Below are 20,285 nucleotides of genomic sequence, written 5' to 3'. Positions count from 1 at the left end.
CAAAGGACTTGGAAAAGCAGTTCAATGGAACAGATAGTGTCTTCAAGATATTACAAGATGAACAACAATAGCAAAACAAGGGTAACGGAATGTAGTTGAAGTAAACCAGGCTGAAGGAATTAGATTAGGAAATGAGACACTAAAAGTCTTAGATGGAAGTTGTTATTTGGGAAGCAAAGTATCTTGTGATGGCCAATGCTGAGTTGATATAAAATGCAGACTGACAACAGAAAAAAATGAAAATGAAAAAGAGGAATTTGTTAACATTTGATACAAATTTACAAGTTAGGATGTCTTTTCTGAAAGTAGCCTTGTATGGAAGTGAGATGTGGACAATAAGCAGCTCAAACAACAAGACAACAGAAGCCTTGAAATGTGATGGTATACAATAATGTTGAAGATTAGACAGGTAGATAGAATAACAAATAGGAAGTATTGAAATCCATTGGTGAAAAAAAATTATGATGCTATTTAACTGAAAGAAGGGATTGGTTGATACACACACCTTGAGGTGTATCAGTTTGATAATGAAAGGAAGTGTGGGGCTAAAAAACTGTACAGGGAAACCAAGGTTTGAATACAGTAAGCTAGTCCAAATGCATGTACGCTGGGTAGTTATGCAAGGTTAAAAAGGCTTACACAATACAGACTTGCATGGACAGCTGCTTCAAACCAGTCTTCAGACTGAAGAAAAACAACAAGTGTATTACAATCCACCTCATGAAGGAAGATGCCCGAATATCCAGCCATTCTGCACATTCCCCTCTATTAACCTCTGGCAGTCAATAAGATTCATTCTCTTTTCAAGTGGCTAGCCATGAATTATGAAAATCTCTCTCCTGCAGGCTGCACTCTTGCCACATTTTGTGACAAAGCAGTTTCATTCCCAGAGTGATAAAATTATTCATTCAATTGTCAACATTATTTTCTTGCTGTAGTATAGCTATGAACATATACCTGTAAATGTGTTACTGCGGTTTCCAAATAAATACGTCAATTGACTGCAATAAAGGAAGTACTTCACAAGTAGCCAATGGGGATTGTTTGCCATGTTCACATCTCCTTCAAACTTGAAATGAAAACGGGACGCTTATTGTTGACATTTTGAAGACAGAAGAACATACTGCACAACCCTGCATTGTCAGCAAGTAATCTGTGCAGCCAGTTCCAATTGAAAGTGTCAGACCTATAGAAACATCAAGAAGAGTTTATTTTGTGTCACATGGAAAGCATAAAAATTGCAAGAAGCCTATAACACCAATGGAAGTTCTGATGTGGATGTTTTAAACAGTGAATATCCAACTTCACTTACACTTGTTAAAGTTATGCATGAGAAAAACTTGTATTTAGGTGTAAGAAGAACTGCAGTGACTACCATTTGGAAATGAATGCTGTCACTTTCAAGAAGTAGTTCACAGTGCTGTTTTTGCCATGCCTTGTTTTGCTTTAAAGTCAGTCATTGTAAATGGATAATACCAGTTATCATTCAGCTGTTACAGAGAAAACACTGAGTACCAACAAAAGGAAAGCGGATATTGTGCTCCGGCTTAAAAATAACAAGACCCCACACAGTGTAAGCCAGGCTCCTGCTGAACTCACGCAGCTCATTAATTTAAACAAGTCATGTGAGAAGACATATGAACTTGATTTATCTGCATTTGAGTGTGGTCACACAGTTTTGTGTTCACCACCATATCACTGTCTTATAATCCAATTGGATTATAAAAGAACGAAATGTTCAAGATAGCAGACACTGGGTCGCCTTGTGTATGAAGCACTAGACAACATCTCCTATTCAAAATGGGCAAACTGTGTATTGCACAATGAAAAGTTTCTGGAAGAGGACTTTGATAGAGAGGTGAAGCTGGATACAAGCATCTGACCTATAGTGATAAATTTACAATCAGATTGTTTGGACAAAGTCTCAGATACCAGTGACTGTGATACTACAATGTAGACCATGGAGCGAAGTAGAGTGATAATAGTTCTTAGTTTTTAAGATGCTCTACTTAAAAAAATGTTTTTGTTTGCCAGAATATCAATTGCATATACAGTAACTTCTATGAAAATGTCGTACCCTTTATTGAATGGGAATTTGTATCCTAAGTAGTATGCAGGCGATCAATTGTTATGAGTGACATGATTATAATTTGTGATTTATTGTTCAAGGAGAAGCAGCTAGTTAGTTTTGAACTTAAAGCTTTTGCCGCCATTTACTATGCTCTAATAAATTGCGAGAATGCAGCCAGATAAATTTGTTGAGAACTCCAATATTCTGACAGGTAACAACCAGTCATTTTCAAGGTATGAACTGGAAAAGTCTTAAAATGGCAGGGAGGGGTAGCTGTTGAAGTATCAATGGTTTTCGATGTACAGGGTGGTTATAGTTTAACTTTCACTACTTGAGCCAGCACAGATAGATAACTGTATACTTAACAGATATCCAGCTTTATAAGAATGATTTTCAGGCTGTGCACTGCAGGATTTGCATTGTTAGTAGTGTTAGTATTAAGACTTGCCATTAGGCACCAATCCTGATATGACAACACAGTTTTGAAGCACGAACATAAATGTGCATTAGAGCTGCAGACATTATACACAGGCCTAGACAAGGAGAGCAGGGATTTACTCGTAAAACTGTTTGATTGAAACAACAACAATAGTGCTGCTGCTCTTCATGAGAATTGACACTTCAAGGCAATATGCACTGAGGCTGGTGAACATGATCTGGAAGTTCACTGCTGAGTAGGGAATTGCTCCTGGGAGAGGCCAACAGCCAACTGTACCAAACAATTGTTGAAGTAGTTACTGCTACCATGGCTGAGAATGCTGGACACAATGTGTTATCTTGAAGCAGTCCATAAGCTGTGTCACCACAGCTGACCATTCCATACTTCACTATCATTTTGGGCAGTAGTAGAGAAACCTATAGTGTGGTTGCAGGCTGTCATGCTTGCAGACAGTTATCACTTTGAGCAACATTTGTAACCAAGAATGTAAGCATGGTATGCAATTAAGAAATATTACCCTCTCATGTGGAAATTAAAATGTATCTCTTTGAACAGTTTATTCATTATTGTTCTTCCTCAAATCCTTACAAATGTTTCCACAAAGTTTCATTGTCTATGATCACTGGTTTTTCATGGGAGGGCCCTCTCAAGTAGCAAAAATTTATAATAATCACCCTGTACTTACCAGTAGCATTCTCTTGAGTTATTTAAAAACTATGATAAGTTGTTGGCTTGTTCCACTGATAATAAATGTATTCTCTCACTGTAATATGGAATGTGTTAGTTTACACTCTTAGTGCTCTTTGTCAGCAAACAATATGACATTTTGACTATTTACACAGCAGTCTTTTGCATTGATCATTGCTAGCAGTAACACTTTCTTGCATATGAGATGTGATTTATATTTAACCACACACACACACACACACACACACACACACACACACACACACACACACACACACACTTAACGATTGTGGGCTGAATATCTCAGCCATTACTGTGCCCAGCTGTGGATGACTGATGATCAGTCTTAAGAATTTCTCTACCTATTAATGTAATGATGAATGTTCATGTTGTTTTTGAATTGCTATTGGTCACCGAAAACAAATTACATACAAACATGTTACAAACAGTGAGGCTGTTGACATTACATCTTAATGTTTAAGCAGCTGTCTTCACAAGATTCTACAGTGGACATAACGTATTATCCTTATTACATACTTCTGTGTAACAAACATTTTCTGCCTCTAAGAAAACAAAGAATATGATGCCATAACAAATTAGCAGCCAAAAGCAGAAAAAGCAAGTCAGCTTGTTGACATTTTCATCTAAAAAGTCTGTTGTTAACCATAATGCAAAAGATGTAGAATTAGATGCTCAGATCTTTAAAAATGAATTCCAACACATGTTCTTATTAATAGGCAATTGTGTATTACATTTTTACTTACAATAAAGTCCAAATCACACCACAATACAAATATGGTAACCGGTTTCAATGGCTTTATCTTCAGACAGTCCTCCTTTTTAATAAAGACTGTACTCGATGCTTTCACAAAGCTGTGCCCGACACGATATGGACTGAGGCTACTCTCACAGTGGCACTGATAATGGTCATCAGATGCCGTCACAAGAGGTTGCCTGATAACATTGCCGACAGCTTTGTCATAGTGCATCCCATATCTGTCAGTTTTAAGCAATGTCAAATAGGTTAGGTTAGGTTAGAAACAACTCTATGTATGAAGTAGTTTAGACTTTAACCTCCTAGGGTGGGATGGATACACGACACCTCTGTGCTTCGACAGAAGTGTTGCATCACAGCTTTTGTTATTAAAAAGATGCTGAATGCAAGTGAATGAGCTATATCTGTCCCCAAAAGAACATGACACATACCATACACTCTTTCCTCATTTACTGGGATAACCAGACAGTTTTAAGAACAAATGAGGTGAAAGAAGAGATGTTATATTACACATACATATTTGAGATGGTTCGCGATGAAATTGAAAAGCAAGATTACAAACACACTCCACAACTTCGAATAAATGCAGCAAAACAGACAAGTCAACTAACCTTCAAAGACTGTCATTCAGCATAAGTCTAAAGGGCAAACAAATTATAGAATGAGATATTCTGAACACACAGTACTGAAAAGGGGAAAAAAGATACATTTGCAAACCTCCTAATATAACAGAAACTCTACCCTACTGGCATAAAAACACCAGTTGGTGGTGGTGGTAGTGGTGGTGGTAGTGGTAGCAATTTGTAGACAGCTAATGTCCACTTACCACAACCCAAAAAGATCCACTAAAGTAACTTTAAACATAATATACACCATGCTTCTCACGGTAAAATATTAATTTTTGTAGGTTACAATTTCCATCTAAAATTTCTGATGAAGGTTGTGCCTACTTGTGGTTTCCATTAACAGCGCGATTTCAGTCCACAGAGTCCAATCTATATCTCTATTATGCTGCTTTTCATCCTCAGGATTCCACTACCTCTCTTTTGAATTAAACTTCTCTGTTTCTCACAGTCCATATTTTATCTGTGGGAATGTCAGTTGATTCTACAAAAGAAAACAAACTCCTTTGAATTTCATCAATTGTATTCCAAAGTCTGTACATTTGAATGGTGAGGTCTGCTGCATTTTGACCGCACATGTACTGTCATACTGATTTGAAACCATTGGTCCTCTTCAGTGATGTCTGTCATCTTCAAAATTTACTGAAGTTGGTGACACTGTGACTGCACTCTTAAGCTGTGTATAAGTTGACTCAGCATCATCAATACTGAAGTAAGATTTCTCACACACAGAAGGTTGATCAAACTCATTTTTAAAATTTATTCCAATGTACTGTAAGGAAATTAAACTGATTGTTGGCCGCAGCAACACTGTTCAGCAACATAGCTTTTCTTTGCCCACACTATGCCTCAATGCTTACGAAATCCTCATCCCCTCGATGCTTCCCTATTGCACCACCTCTATGCGCGGAAGTGCCTTCCCACATGACACAGCTGTAACATCCTATTAAGCAATGCATGAATGAGTATCATTCAAAATTTCGTTGTTATTGACATGCTGACACCTGTTTTCTGGGTTCTGTCAGGCAGAAGTGCAGCTCAGGTAGTGTGATGACTGTAGATCAGCAAGACAGGTTTGCTGGTTACAAGTCATCAACAGGCAGATTTCATAGAGACTATTTGGTCACAGTAAACTGTGGCATTGCAAGCTGGAACAAACTTAATAGGTTGGACAGTTTTTTGATGTGGCACTGAGGGTGTTCATCTAGTTGCAGGGCAAGGATTCTGGACCAGAGGATAGAAATTTAAGACCGCAGAGCTGGTGTGTATTACAAACAGACAAGAGATGTACTTTAACAGTGTCATTTGTTGGACTAGGCAAGTAAAGGTCCAGGACTTCTGAAACCCAGACATAATTGTGGAAGAAAGGTTTGCAATCAGAAAGGGGATTTTGAGGGTGACAATGGGGTGGAGAAATCCTGTAGGTTAGACACTAATATATAGCAATGAGTATTCATGCTGTGGCCAGAAATAAGACTACAGGAAGATGTCATTCCTTATAAATCTGTCAAATGCACAACTCACAAATCTGATTTTTTTTTCCCTACTGAGCCTGATATGATGGCAAGACTATCCCAAGACACTACTGGGTCAAACACATAAGAAGTATTGAGCTTGCATTTCTGGAACACAATGACTTAAGAAAGAAAAACATTGTTTTATTTACATAAATGTAATATACTCTGTTTTAGTATAACTATTTTGGAACTGGCACATGAAAACTTTTTTGTATGTTCATAAGGGGTGGTATGAAATTCTGTACAATATATTCCTGTTACACATCTATCGGTCTGTTGTGTATCAGTTTCATTACATTTATCTTTTGTTTTTCATTACCTTTATGCAATTTGCAATCCAAGTCTGTATCTTCACATTTTATGATCTCTGTAATATGTGCATTGTGCACTTCCACAGGTCTTTGCAGAAGTTGCAATAGAAAAATGGCATTTTCACTTCCATGTATATTCCAAGCCTTTGTATTTTATTACCTTAGATCTCTAAGCAATCTTTTCCACACAAGAGAGTACTATCTTCTTCTTCTTCTTCTTCTTCTTCTATTCATTCATAACAACTCATTGCAGCTTACTTAACATCTCTGTAAAAATCATATCAACCAAACACAACTCCAGAAATCATATAGCTGCTCTTTTCTTCAAGTCGGTCTTACACAGATTTCAAACACTGACAGCTAAAAATGTGCATTTACTGACAAGAGTAGCCAGAAACAAGGATGTGCTGTTTGTTAATTTTGTATTTTTGTTACAATCACACAAAGGCGTAAGAAGACACAATGATTTGTTAATTAACATGCATCCAATTTGATATTTGAGGTTAATGACACTTAAGGGAAATGATCAGAGCATAATTTAAGTGCAAAAAAGTGGCAAAATATTAATATACTGATTATTTCTAATTAAATATTCAAGTACCAATTTCATATAAACAGAGATATGATCTGAAATTCTATACACTGATTATTTTTATGCAGTCATACATAAGGCTCAGATTTAATTTAAAGTAAATTCAAGGAATGTGGTGGTAACAACAAATAAAATTCCAATTTCAGTTCAGCTCTTACTTTACCATAAACACTATCTCCCAAGTTCTACAACCACAATGAAGCTCATTTTCTTTATTAGCAATACCTTAAATGCGTCAGCAATGAATTTACCTCTGCTGGATCACAGCAATTTCCCCACTCCTTAAATGCTTTTTCTGCTGCTACTGTGTCTCCTCGAGCTAGCTGAACAAGTACAAGTGCAACAGCAAGCCTTCCAATTGCTGGTATGTTGTCCGACTGCTGGTGCAAGCCGATTTCTCGCCGAATAGCATCTGCTGCCTGATCAAACCTTTAATCATGAAACAACAACTGAAGTTATTTAAGAAACAATATATGATAGTTCTTAACTACAGTTTTCTCATTTTATTATTAAGCACAAAATTAAAAAATGAAACCTGCACAATGCAGAACTATGAATTACAAACTACTTCTATGGTGAAAGACTGTCAGTGATGTCATAGGAGACTAACTCATTTTATGTGGATGTTTACAGAGCAATCTCACACACAAAACTCATACTGGCAACTAAAGCACACTCTTTATCTCGTATTTGTTTTTTGAAAACTACATGTCAGTGAGTTGTGGAATATTGCAGGACACTGAAGTACATGTACAAAATCTTTGTTATTGAATTATTATGTAAGAGGATTTATTACAAAGCAAGTCTTGTTTCATATGTTCTGTTATTTGTTTGAGGTATTCCATATGGGCTCCATGCTGTTCCAGGAGCATTAAAGCTTTACTTGATGTCATGACATGCAAAGTAATCTAAAGTCTTCTACACAAAAGATTATAACAATAATGTGTATACTGATGTATTGAAACATTTTTTCTGGAAGTTTGGAATTTGTTCAAACGAATTGTAGCTAGACTATTAACCTCTGATCGCATTTTGTAATTAAAGACACAACAAAAGTCCTCCTATAAATTAGAGTTAATGAGTCCTGGCTTTGGCAGAAGTTGAGCTCTCCTACAGACATAAGAATTAGCAATCTTCTCAGATCTGAAGACCAGCTACAAGGTAATTTATAAATTAACTAACTATTGCATGTGGCGGCCCTAGTGTGAGACAAACTGGAGGATGATTAAGCTATACTGGTACATGAAACTGAAAATTAAATAGCAAGATTCAGCATCAATAAGGAAGAAATTGGAATGAAAGGAACAGTACTGTTATAACAAGCACCCATTAACTGGGTAAGACTGACATACCTGAGGTATGCATTGTTCTTTCCAGAAATAATGATCTTAAAGGGTAACTGGCAAAACTGACATTACTATCTACTGTCGAAGACAAACGACTGCACAATGCTGTAATACCACAAAGCAGAACAGACAAAGCCACAAAAAGTGAAATACAACAGATCTGAATAATACGTGCTTTCACGCTGACTTTTTCATATACTGGAATGAATAATGAATGAATAAATAAATTCATTAATAAAGCTGCTTATAGCAACATGATTGGAATTCATGTTACTAAGCAGGTAAACGATCACGGATATACAAGAATACACTGTACAACCAGTGATAATTTATCAAATGTGAAGACAGGATTTGAACTGCAACAAGTAATACATTTTTGGAGTGGTTATATTGATAATTTCAAACAAGTTACCAAGCAACAATGAAGAATTTCTGATACATCCACCAAGATACAGACAACCAAAACATATGCAACAAACAGCCCTATGTCTCGTTCAGAGTATAGAAGGTTGGCAGCTGTCTGCGAGGTTGCAGTTTGATGAACCACGATGAGACAGAATGCAGTATCAGTACCAACAACAGCAGACAACGCTGACAGCAAGCAGCTTTGCAGTCATTCAACATGAGAAGCAAAATGTTTTACCTCAGTGAATTCAGATTTTTTCTTCTTCAGTGCAGTCTGGTGATCACATGAATGCAAAGATTAAAGTGAAGTATAGCTGAGTAAGATCAGGTCACTGTGACATTTAAATGTTCTTTTATTACAGCGAATGTTGTCACATATAGTAAATTACAACTACACCATTACAACAAATACAACTAAACCCTTGCCACTATTATGACAACTGACATTGAATACAGTTCACTGCAGCTACACTATTATGATATGTAGATATAAATTTTAGTTTGGGAATAATAAGTGGCCAGCAGAGACCACAGCATGACCATGGAAGAGTTAATGCAGTCAGTTTTACAGCAGTTGGCTCACTTACACAATGCAATTATGCATATGTACAACAAGTTCATGCAAGTTGAAAACAGAGTGACAAATTGAGACTAGACTCATGAATTTAGAAACATTGCTTAATGAATTCACTATCCAACTTAATGACAAAATAGATACATTGGAAACAAGATTGTACATGGGCCTCAGTCATGTTTCCAAAATAGATATGTGATTAGAGATATCGGAAACTAAACAAGATGGTACCTTAGAGTACATACATTTTATCAAGACAGAAAGTTGCAAATTAGTACAGAAAAATGAGATGTTAGGAAAAGAATCAACAGATATGAGAGCAGTGTTGCTAACTTATACTAACAAAAAAATCGATTTTTTCTCAGTAATAATTAACGAACTGGAACCAAGATTACAAAAAACTTGAATTTACTAAATATGTACATTGTACAGGAGTACATACAAAAACTACAGAATTCGTAGACAACAAATCTACATCTACAATGACAACATGTGCATTGTCAGGAACACCAACAGTGCACAGTAGCATTAGTTTTAGTGCAAATACAAAAGCACTTGTGATGAAGCAAGCTGGAATCTCCAATCTGCATTTCCATAAAAGAGAAAGGTTGGCCCTCAGTCTTAAGGAATAATAGCAACACGTCTAATTTTGTGCTTGGTTTTGTGTATGTAATTAATTTCCTAATTTATTTTGACTATTCCTACTTAAAATCTTTTGCTATAGGGTGAAATCAGTAAATGTTTCGTGACTTAAATGCTATTGCTGGCTTATAAACAAATATAAATTCTGTACTAATTACAAATGTTTGGAAAAAGAACTATTAAGATTCTTAAAGCATTTATTTGGCTCTACTTGAAAACATATTAGCAAAGCCAGCCCTTAATTAATTTCAAAATAATTACCAGGTTTGTAAAAAGTATTGTTTGTATAACTATAGCTGTTAATTTCATTATTTAAACAAATGATTCGCCTAACTTTTGTGATAGAATGAACTGTTAAATAGGAGGAATTTTTCTATGTATTCAGAAAAATTGAATGAGTTATGTTTTAATTCCAATTTCTTTAATTTAAGCATCAAACAATGTATAGTTTTAGTGCCTATTATAGTGAGGATATATAAAGGACCGATTTTTGGTCCCAAGGCAGTCAATCTATGGCCAATTTTCAGACGGGAATTGTGTATTGGTTAAATTAACAACAATGCATCAACTTAAAAATGGAATAAGTGTAACACAAATAGGCCACGTGTTAGGACAATTAATGACAATGTCTGTTCAATTTATTTGGGAAATAGTGTCACATGTACCGTGTTATTCTGCAAGAACTGTGAAATGTGTGGTTAGTTTTTTACTGCTCATAGACGTTCAACAGCAAACTATTGTAGCAGTATGCTGCTGTTGTCTGCACCCTTTTAATGAGGCTCATCAACATTTACCAATAGTGAACTGGCCATACAATTGTGTAATATTGGGCGGGGGGAGGGGGGGGGGGTTGTGAACAGTGAAAGTAAAGAACTGTGAAACACAATTGTGCAACTGTCGGCTTCATCATTTACAGTAGTCAGTGTTGAACTTCCAAACCCATTTTTCAGCCAGTATAACAATGCAGTATATCGACACCGAGAACTACCAAGGAAGAAATAAAGCAGGCGAACGTCACTCATTAACACAAAATAACACCGAGCTTACAGGAGACAATGAAAGAATTAAGAAAAGAGAAGACCCATAATTAAACAACAGGATAGTACCTAATAACTGCAATGACTTTATCACAACACTAACCAAAGGAATAAATCAGAAATTCCCCAAATTTTCACCTTCAGGCGACATTCCACCTATTATTATTTCTCAAGTCATTTAAAATGCACATTGCACAATAACTGGTTACATTCTAATAAGATGCAACTGGCTATAAACAGTCAATGCTGCACAGTGGGGTTTATTACAGCTAGAATAATTCACAACTTACATTGCTTTTGAAATTGCGTTTAAGAGAACATTTAGTGGAAGGTATCATTAGCCAATTATCATGGTATGTAAGGGACAAATTGTTAGGAAAGGACTGGGAAAAAGTGAACAACTTATTGGAATATCTGGAACAGGTGGACACAGTGGAAAGGCAAGAAGAAAGACGGCACACAGGCAACACTACCAATAACAATGACCAACAGAGTAATGTTAAGAAAGGATCTCGCCCTACTAGAGAGGATGCTACAAATGCTGGAAACAGGGTACACAATGAACATTATTATAATCATTCACAGAATAGATACAGAAATGGGAACAGTAACAGAAATTATCACAACACATTTAACAGTACTGTTAACAAATCTCTTCTAGTTTAATTAGCAATGATTACAACCACAGTTTAAAAGCTCTCTTACTGCATAAAGATAACACACAAACAGAAGAATATATGAAACCAAAACTGACATGCATTGCAAGTAACTTAACTGTGGTAGTTGTTTTTGATTTTGGTTGTGACATAAGGAGATCCCTACAGCAAAATAATTCACTGGATATCATTTGCTCGGTTACCTGGCACAAGAATAAGGATAAAAGGAGTGACAGGTGCAATAGGTAAATCAGTGCATGCAGAATTGTTCATTAAATTTACATTAAAGACACACATTTCAAAAAATAATGTTTGTAGTGGAAGGTTTAAGTGTATCTATGATTTTAGGCATAGTTTGGTTGTCAGACAATAATGTATCATTTAACTTCCAAGACGGAAAAGCAACATTCACATATGGACAACAAGAGTACTTTGCTGGTGTACATTTGTGCAAAGCAACCCAGCCAGAGTAGGTTACACTTTAATGAAAGAAGCAATGCTCGAATAGAATGACAGGCACAAATTAGGTGCAGACATGGTACAAGAGAATGAAACAGACATAACTGATAACATTAACAGATCAAAGAACCTAGGCATTAATGAAAAGGAGAAGACGATTTCCTTATTATGTAGATATGTAAAAGTATTTTCAACATGCCCAGACTTTATTAAAGACTTTGTTTGTGGATTGAAAATTAAACCACACAATCCATTTCATGTCAGACTCTACACCGCATCAGTATCAATGAAGCCATTAGCACAAAAATAAATCACAATAATGTTACAATGGAATATTATAGAAACATCCAATAGCTGTTATAATAACCCATTAGTAGTTGTTAGAAAACTGGAAGGCAATGTACATATAGTGCTGGATGTATTAACTGCAAACAGGATACAAGAGCCAAAGAGGGATAGGCCCCCTGTTATAGAAGAATTGCACATGAAATTTGAAGGGGTGCATTATATCAGCACAATGGATCTGAAGAAGGTTAATGGCAGATTGCCCTAATGAAAATTCACATGAGTATATGGCATTCTTGTTTGAAGGAACGTCATATCAATGCCAAGTGCTACCATTCAGCCTAAACATATCAGTCTTTATTTTCTTAAGAATGTTGGATAAAACAGTAGGCAAAAAGCTAAGAAGTAAAGTGTTGCTATACACTGACAATACAGCAGTAATATCCACAATGTGGGAGAAGACCTGCAAACATTGGGTGAATATTTCATCAGATTACGTTCTCAAAACGTCATCATTAAATTGTCAAAATCACAATTTGGGAGAAATAAGGTTAAGTACTTTGGACATTTAGCCTGGTCCACACAGACTGAATGCTGTCATGCAGTGCGCGCATCCTTCTAACAATAAACAAATCATTTTTCAGGATGGTGGGATTCTACGGGAAATTTCTTGTCAATTCAGTGTTTAATTCACCATGTTTGATGAGGTTACTAAAACAAAGCACAGTATGGAGCTGGGATATAAACTGTCATGAAGAATTTTCAAAACTAAAAAGAAGCACTGGCAGCATGCCAACTAATGGTTCACCTGAATTTTGCTATTCCTTTCCATGTGGCAGTGGGTGCATTGAATTATGAGTGAGGCTGATACATTTTCCAGAAGTATGTGATGATCACACATCCGAGAAAAAGCCAATAGCTTTCTCTAGCGGAATGCACATGCAACATGAACAAAATTGGAGCATTACGGAAAAGATTTGTTGATTAGTTAATTTAATGATGAAAGGAACCCAACTTCGATGTTATCAGTCCCTCCTACGAACAGACAAGTCTTGTACACCAAGGAAGGGCCTAATGTGCAAAACTGAAGGAAAGGAAACCCCCAAGATTTACTGAAGGTCAGCAAAGCCTAGAAAAAGAAACAATGAAGCAAAGGGAGGAAAGGAAGAAAGGTGGGCTAGGTGCCCCATCCAGTGAGCACCCAGAAGCTCCCAAAGGCAGAAAGTGCAACAGAGGACATACCCCACGCCACATACCAGAGGTACCCCACCCAACAATTCCCAGCACAGAATAGCAACACGGACAGGGCAAGAGAAACACATGAAGAACACTGAGTCAACAAGGAGGAAGAAGAGCAAACGAGTGGGAAGGGCAAGGGTTGAGGTGCATCACACACCAAGCCCAGAGAGCTGCTGCCCATTCAGTGCAGAAGAGGCAACAGGACACCCAGTCAACCCCTTAATTGGCCGACAAAGCTAAAGCGCCTTCTATTTTTTCATCAGTATTTCAATCTTGTGACTGGTTTGATGCAGCCCGCCACAAATTCCTCTCCTGTGCTATCCTCTTCATCTCAGAGTAGCACTTGCAACCTACGTCTCCATTATTCACTGGATGTATTCCAATCTTTGTCTTCCTCTACAGTTTTTGCCCTCCACAGCTCCTTCTAGTACCATGGAAGTCATTCCCTCATGTCTTAACATATGTCCTATTATCGTGCCACTTCTCCTTATCAGTGTTTTCCACATACTCCTTTCCTCCCTAATTCTGCGCAGAACCTCTTCATTCCTTACCTTATCAGTCCATCTAATTTTAAACATTGTCTGTAGCACCACATCTATAATGCTTAAATTCCCTTCTTTTCTGGTTTTCCCATAGTCCATGTTTCACTACCATACAATGCTGTACTCCAGATGCACATTTTCACAAATTTCTTCCTCAAATTAATGCTGATATTTGATATTAGAAGACTTCTCTTAGGCAGGAATGCCCTTTTTGCCATTGCTGGTCTGCTTTTGATGTCATCCTCGCTCTGTCCATCATTGGTTATTTTACTACCTAGGTAGCAGAATTCCTTAACTTCATCTACTTTGTGATCATCAATCCTGATGTTAAGTTTCTCACTGTTCTCATTTCTACTACTTCTCATTACCTTCATCTTTCTTCAGTTTACTCTCAATCCATATTCTGTACTCATCAGACTGTTCATTCCATTCAGCAGATCATTCAATTCTTCTTCACTTTCACTCAGGATAGCAATGTCATCAGCAAATCTTATCACTGACATCCTTTCACCTTGAATTTTAATTCCATTCCTGAACCTTTCTTTTATTTCCAGCATTGCTTCCTCGATGTACAGATTGAATAGGAGGGGCAAAAGACTACATCCTTGTCTTACACCCTTTTTAATACGAGCACTTCACTTCATTCTTGGTTGTCCACTCTTATTATTCCCTCTTGGCTGTTGTACAGATTGTATATGACCTGTCTCTCCCTATAGCTTACTACTTTTTGCAGAATTTCGAACATCTTGCACCATTTTACACTGTCAAATGCTTTTTCCAGGTTGACAAATCCTATGAACATGTCTTAATTTTTCTTTAGTCTTGCTTCCATTATTAACCGCAATGTCAGTATTGCCTCTCTTGTGCCTTTACCTTTCCTAAAGCCAAACTGATCATCATCTAGCATATCCTAAATTTTCTTTTCCATTCTTTGGTATATTAGTCTTGTCAGCAACTTGGATGCGTGAGCTGTTAAGTTGATTGTGCGGTAGTTCTCCCACCTGTCAGCTCTTGCCATCTTTGGAATTGTGTGGATGATACTTTTCCAAAAGTTGGACAGTATGTCGCCAGAGTCATACATTCTGCACACCAACATGAATAGTCGTGTTGTTGCCACTTCCCCCAATGATTTTCAAAATTGTGATGGAATGTTATCTATCCCTACTGCTTTATTTGATCTTAAGCCCTCGAAAGCTCTGTTACATTCTGATTCTAGTACTGGATCCCCTATCTCTTCTAAATCGACTCCTGTTTCTTCTTCTATCACATCGGACAAGTCTTCCCCCTCATAGAGACTTTCAATGTATTCTTTCCACCTATCAGCTCTCTCCTCTGCATTTAACACTGGAATTCCCATTGCACTCTTAATGTTACCACACTTGCTTTTAATGTCACCGAAAGTTGTTTTGACTTTCCTTTATCCTGAGACTGTCCTCCTGACAATCATTTCTTTTTTGATGTCTTCACATTTTTCCTGCACCCATTTCGTCTTAGTTCCCTTGCCCTTCCTATTTATTTCATTCCTCAGCGACTTGTATTTCTCTATTCCTGAGTTCCCCGGAACATTTTTGTACTTCCTCCTTTCATCAATCAATTGAAGTATTTCATGTGTTACCCATGGTTTCTTCACAGTTACCTTCTTTATACCTATGTTTTCCTTCCCAACTTCTGTGATGGCCCTTTTCAGAGATGTCCATTCCTCTTCAACTGTACTGCCTACTGAGCTATTCCTTATTGCTGTATCTATAGCCCTAGAGAATTTCAACCGTATCTCGTCATTCCTTTGTACTTCCATAACCCACTTCTTTGTGTATTGATTCTTCCTGCCTAATGTCTTAAACTTCAGCCTACTCTTCATCACTACTATATTGTGATTTGAGTCTATGTCTGCTCTTGGGTACGCCTTACAATCCAGTCTCTAATTTCGGAATCTCTGTCTGACCGTGATGTAATCTAACTGAAATCTTCCCATATCACCTGGCCTTTTCCAAGTATACCTCCTCCTCTTGTGATTCTTGAACAGAGTATTTGCTATTACTAGCTGAAATTTGAAACAGAACTCAATTAGCCTTTCTCCTCTCTCATTCCTTGTCCCAAGCTCATATTCTCCTGTAACCTTTTCTTCTACTCCTTCCCCTACAACTGCATTCCAGTCTCCCACGACTATTAGATTTTCATCTCCCTTTACATACTGTATTACCCTTTCAATATCTTCATACACTTCCTCTATCTGTTCACCTTCAGCTTGCAATGTCGGCACGTATACCTGAACTATCAGTGTCAGTGTTGGTTTATTGTCGATTCTGATAAGAACTATTGCTGAATGTTCACAGTAACACTCTCTGCCGTACCTTCCTGTTCATAAAGAATCCTACTCACATTATTCCATTTTCTACTGCTGTTGATATTACCCTACATTCATCTGACCAGAGTTCCTTGTCTTCTTTCCACTTCACTTCACTGAGCCCAACTACATCTAGATTGAACCTTTGCATTTCCCTTTTCAGATTTTCCAGTTTCCTTACCATGTGCAAGCTTCTAACATTCCATGCCCTGACTTGTAGAATGTTATTCTTCCATTGAGTATTCAATCTCTTTCTCATGGCTAACCTCCCTTGGCAGTGCCCTCTCAGAGATCTGAATGGGGGACTATTCCGGAATCTTTTGCAAAAGAAACAAACATCATGACACTTCTTCAATTACAGGCCACATGTACTGTGAATACAAGTTACATGTCTTTAATGCAGTGGTTTCCATTGCCTTCTGGATCCTCATGCCATTGATAATTGCTGATTCTTCCATCCTTAGGGACAGTTTCCTACCCCAAGTACAAGAGAGTGCCCTGAACCTCTGTCCGCTCCTCTGCCCTCTTTGACAAGACCGTTGGCAGAAAGATGGGCGACTTCTTACGCCGGATGTCTTCGGTCGCCAATGCTGATTATTAATCAAAATTTAAGCAGCAGCAGGATTCAAACCCGGGACCAAAGATGTTTTGATTATGATTCAAAGACACTACCCCTACACTACGGGTGCAAACCCTCCCTTAGAGAGAATGACAAAAACCCGCTTCACAAATAAGCATAAAACCAAGTCAGCCACTGAGGCATCATCCGCTAACACCATGGGTAACAAGACAGGAAGATTAAGTGTATGCTGTAGGGCTGCTAGGTTATGACAGTCCAGCAAAATGTGGACCACTGTCAAATGGGCACCACAATGACAGATCCTCATGATAGAGGGAATGACTATGAGTCAGCTAAGTATGGACAATGCAGAGCTGACAAAAGATGGAATCCTTGCAAGAGGCTAGCATGGTGGGCCTCCACAGATTCATGGCCTTCTTTATCGGTCATAGTTTGTTTGGCAAAGTCAGAGTATACCATTCCATATTCCACACCCTTGCAACATGATGGCATACTATTGATCAAAGGTCCAATTCTGGAATACCAATCTTAAAAGGTAGCTTGTCAGTAGCCAATTTTGTCAGCCTTTAAGTTGTGTGATACAGGATCCATACAAAGCGCATGAGCATCCACACTGTTCGGGGCAAAAAGTGAAACCTGGATAGTCAGGACCAAGGTACAGCAAGGGTAGCACTGGTCAAGAGCTTGTAAACTGGTCTAAGAGTCACTACAGATGAAGCACTCACTGGTGTATAAACGGATATCCTTGAGAGCGTGAGAAATGACTAACAACTCTGCATTGAAAACAGTGCAGTCATCGAGCAAGTAGCAGAGTTCATTACATTCCACATGAACATAAGCAAAGCCAGTGTGACCGGCAACCACCGAGCCAATAATACGGACTACTTCTGAAGCCCGAAATGCACTGAGAATGAAGATGAATTGGTGGGGGAGGGCTTCAGGATGGGCTGAATGTTTTGGACCTTGTGATAGATAACAACAGTGTTGTGGATGAGGGATGCATCACGGACGTAAATGAGCAGGCCTGGAGAAGAGGTGGTGGAAGGGACAGCATGTGTTCAGAAAAAAAAAAAGAGGGACTGGATGCGGATGGCAATCATAACCCCAGACCTCGGCCGCCGTTGCAGGAGGTATCTGGAAAGAGGAGATGGTAGTTGGGTGATCTGGGGCACAACGGGTGCACAATGCAAAAGCAACCAACTGTTAGATTATGCTCAGTGTGTTGCTCTCTGCAGTCTGTGTTCCGCAATGCCCATTGTGGATGAACAAAAATAAGTGCAAAAATCATAAGCATACAAAGAGGGAGTGAGCCACAGATGCTCCACTTGTATAAGGTGGCAAGGATTTGGTGGCATCATGTAGTGTCATAAGCTTTATGTAGATCAAAGAAATCTGCAACAAGGTGTTGATGTCAGACAAACACCATTCAGATAACAGAATCAGTGAAAACCACCTTGGTTGAAGCCAAGAAATCCCTAAAATCAAGGCTCCAACCAGCAATTGACTCAACATACATTCAAGTAACTTGCAGTGGACACTGGTTAAAGTGACAGACAATAGTTGTCCATCTAAAGAGGTGATTTACCTAATTTCAAAATTGGTATAATGGCACTTCCTCATCATTGTGAAGGGAATTCCCCCTCACTCCAGAGGTAGTTAAAAAAGGCATGTACAAGACACTGGCTGGTCACAGACAGGTGTTGAAGCATTTGCTTGTGCACCCATTCCGGTCCAAGAGCCGTATCAGCACAGAGAGCAAGGGGCCTGGCAAATTCCCACCTGATAAACAGGATGTTATAAGGATCGAGGTCATGAAGAACAAAAGACAAAGGGAGTCTTTCCAGATGGTGTTTGAGAAGATGGAATGCAGGCAGGTAGTGGACCAACATTAATGCCGTGGCGAAATGCCGAACAAAATGCTCAGCAATAGAGTCCGGGCTGGTAAGGATAATACCATTCATGGACATTCCCAGGACGCCTATCTAAGAATGGCGAGCAAAAGTAAGCCTGATCTTTGCCCATACCTAGGAAGGGGGAGTACGCACTCCTGTGGCAGCGACATATTATTCCCAACAAATCCATCTCGGGCCTTTAAGAAGATAACAGACCTGAGCACAAAGCTGTCTAAAAGCTAGGAGGTGGCCAAGAGATGGATGCCATTTTAAGCATTGGAGAGCATGACAGCAATATTTAATAGCCGCAGAAATTTCAGGGGTCCACCAATGGACAGTCTTCCATCGGGCGGGCAACCAGATAATAACAGAATCGCCAAAGAGGCTGCTGAAAGGGCAGCATCACCCAAAACCCATACAGAATCTTCAGTGTCATCGTGTAGTGGAACAGTTGGGACAGCAGCCGAGGAAAACACATCCCAATCTGCATTAGTAATTGTCCACCTGTAAGGGCAACCAGGCGAGTGATGGAGAAAAGATAAGACAGTCAGAAAATGGTCACTGTCACACAAATTGTCATGAACTCCCCATTGAATTGAGGAGAGGAATCCAGAGCTACAAATGGAAAGAGCGATGGCTGAAAAAGTGTTGTATGCTGCACTACAGTGTGTGGGGCTACAGTGTTGAGGAGGCAGAGATCAAGCCCTGCCAGTAGGTCACCCCAGTCGGTGGTTGCAGTACCACCCCGCAGAGGGTGGAGGAGGAAGGAGAGCGGGGAGCTGTCGAAGGAGAGCAAGAAGTGTAAGAGGCTGATCTGGGAGGAGATAAAGATTGTGGATTTCAGAGTCCAAATAGATCAAAATGGCCATCACTTCCAGCGCCGTATGAAGAGAAACCTAGAAACTACCAATGTCCGTGTGGACCAACAAACAAACACCACCACAGGCTTGCAAAGGGCGGACGCTGTTTCGGCAATGTTCCTGCAATACAAGACAAGCTACAGTGTAAAGAGAAAGACAAGATTGCAACTCCAGGAGGTGATGATAATAACCATTATAGTTCCAATGAAAGAGACTGGATTGACATTGAACTCTGTCATTGTGGCGAGTCAGTGTCCATCACCAGTAAGGATGGAGTGACATCCACGAATGTAATATCAGACCCTGATTGAGAGGAAGTGGGCAACACCCCCAGGTATGTCACAAAAGAGGAGGAGGGAGGAGGGAGGAGGGCAGGGGTGCAGGTGGTGGAGGAGAGTGCTCCTCTCGG

General features: G+C 38.7%; 1 protein-coding gene across 1 annotated transcript in view; it reads right to left on the bottom strand.

Annotated features, from left to right (window-relative positions):
• LOC124794871 (gamma-soluble NSF attachment protein-like) overlaps positions 1-20,285 on the bottom strand; it is a 133,436-nt gene that overhangs the window by 69,059 nt on the left and 44,092 nt on the right. Inside the window, exon 7 of the mRNA XM_047258551.1 lies at positions 7,267-7,444. Coding sequence (XP_047114507.1) covers positions 7,267-7,444 — 178 coding nt within the window. The remainder of the gene's footprint in view (positions 1-7,266; positions 7,445-20,285) is intronic.

The sequence above is a fragment of the Schistocerca piceifrons genome, chromosome 4 (genome assembly GCF_021461385.2).
Source record: "Schistocerca piceifrons isolate TAMUIC-IGC-003096 chromosome 4, iqSchPice1.1, whole genome shotgun sequence".
NCBI classification, from domain to species: Eukaryota; Metazoa; Arthropoda; class Insecta; order Orthoptera; family Acrididae; genus Schistocerca; species Schistocerca piceifrons.
The sequence above is the reverse complement of the archived record's forward strand: the minus strand, read 5'-3'. Positions and strand labels throughout refer to the sequence as shown.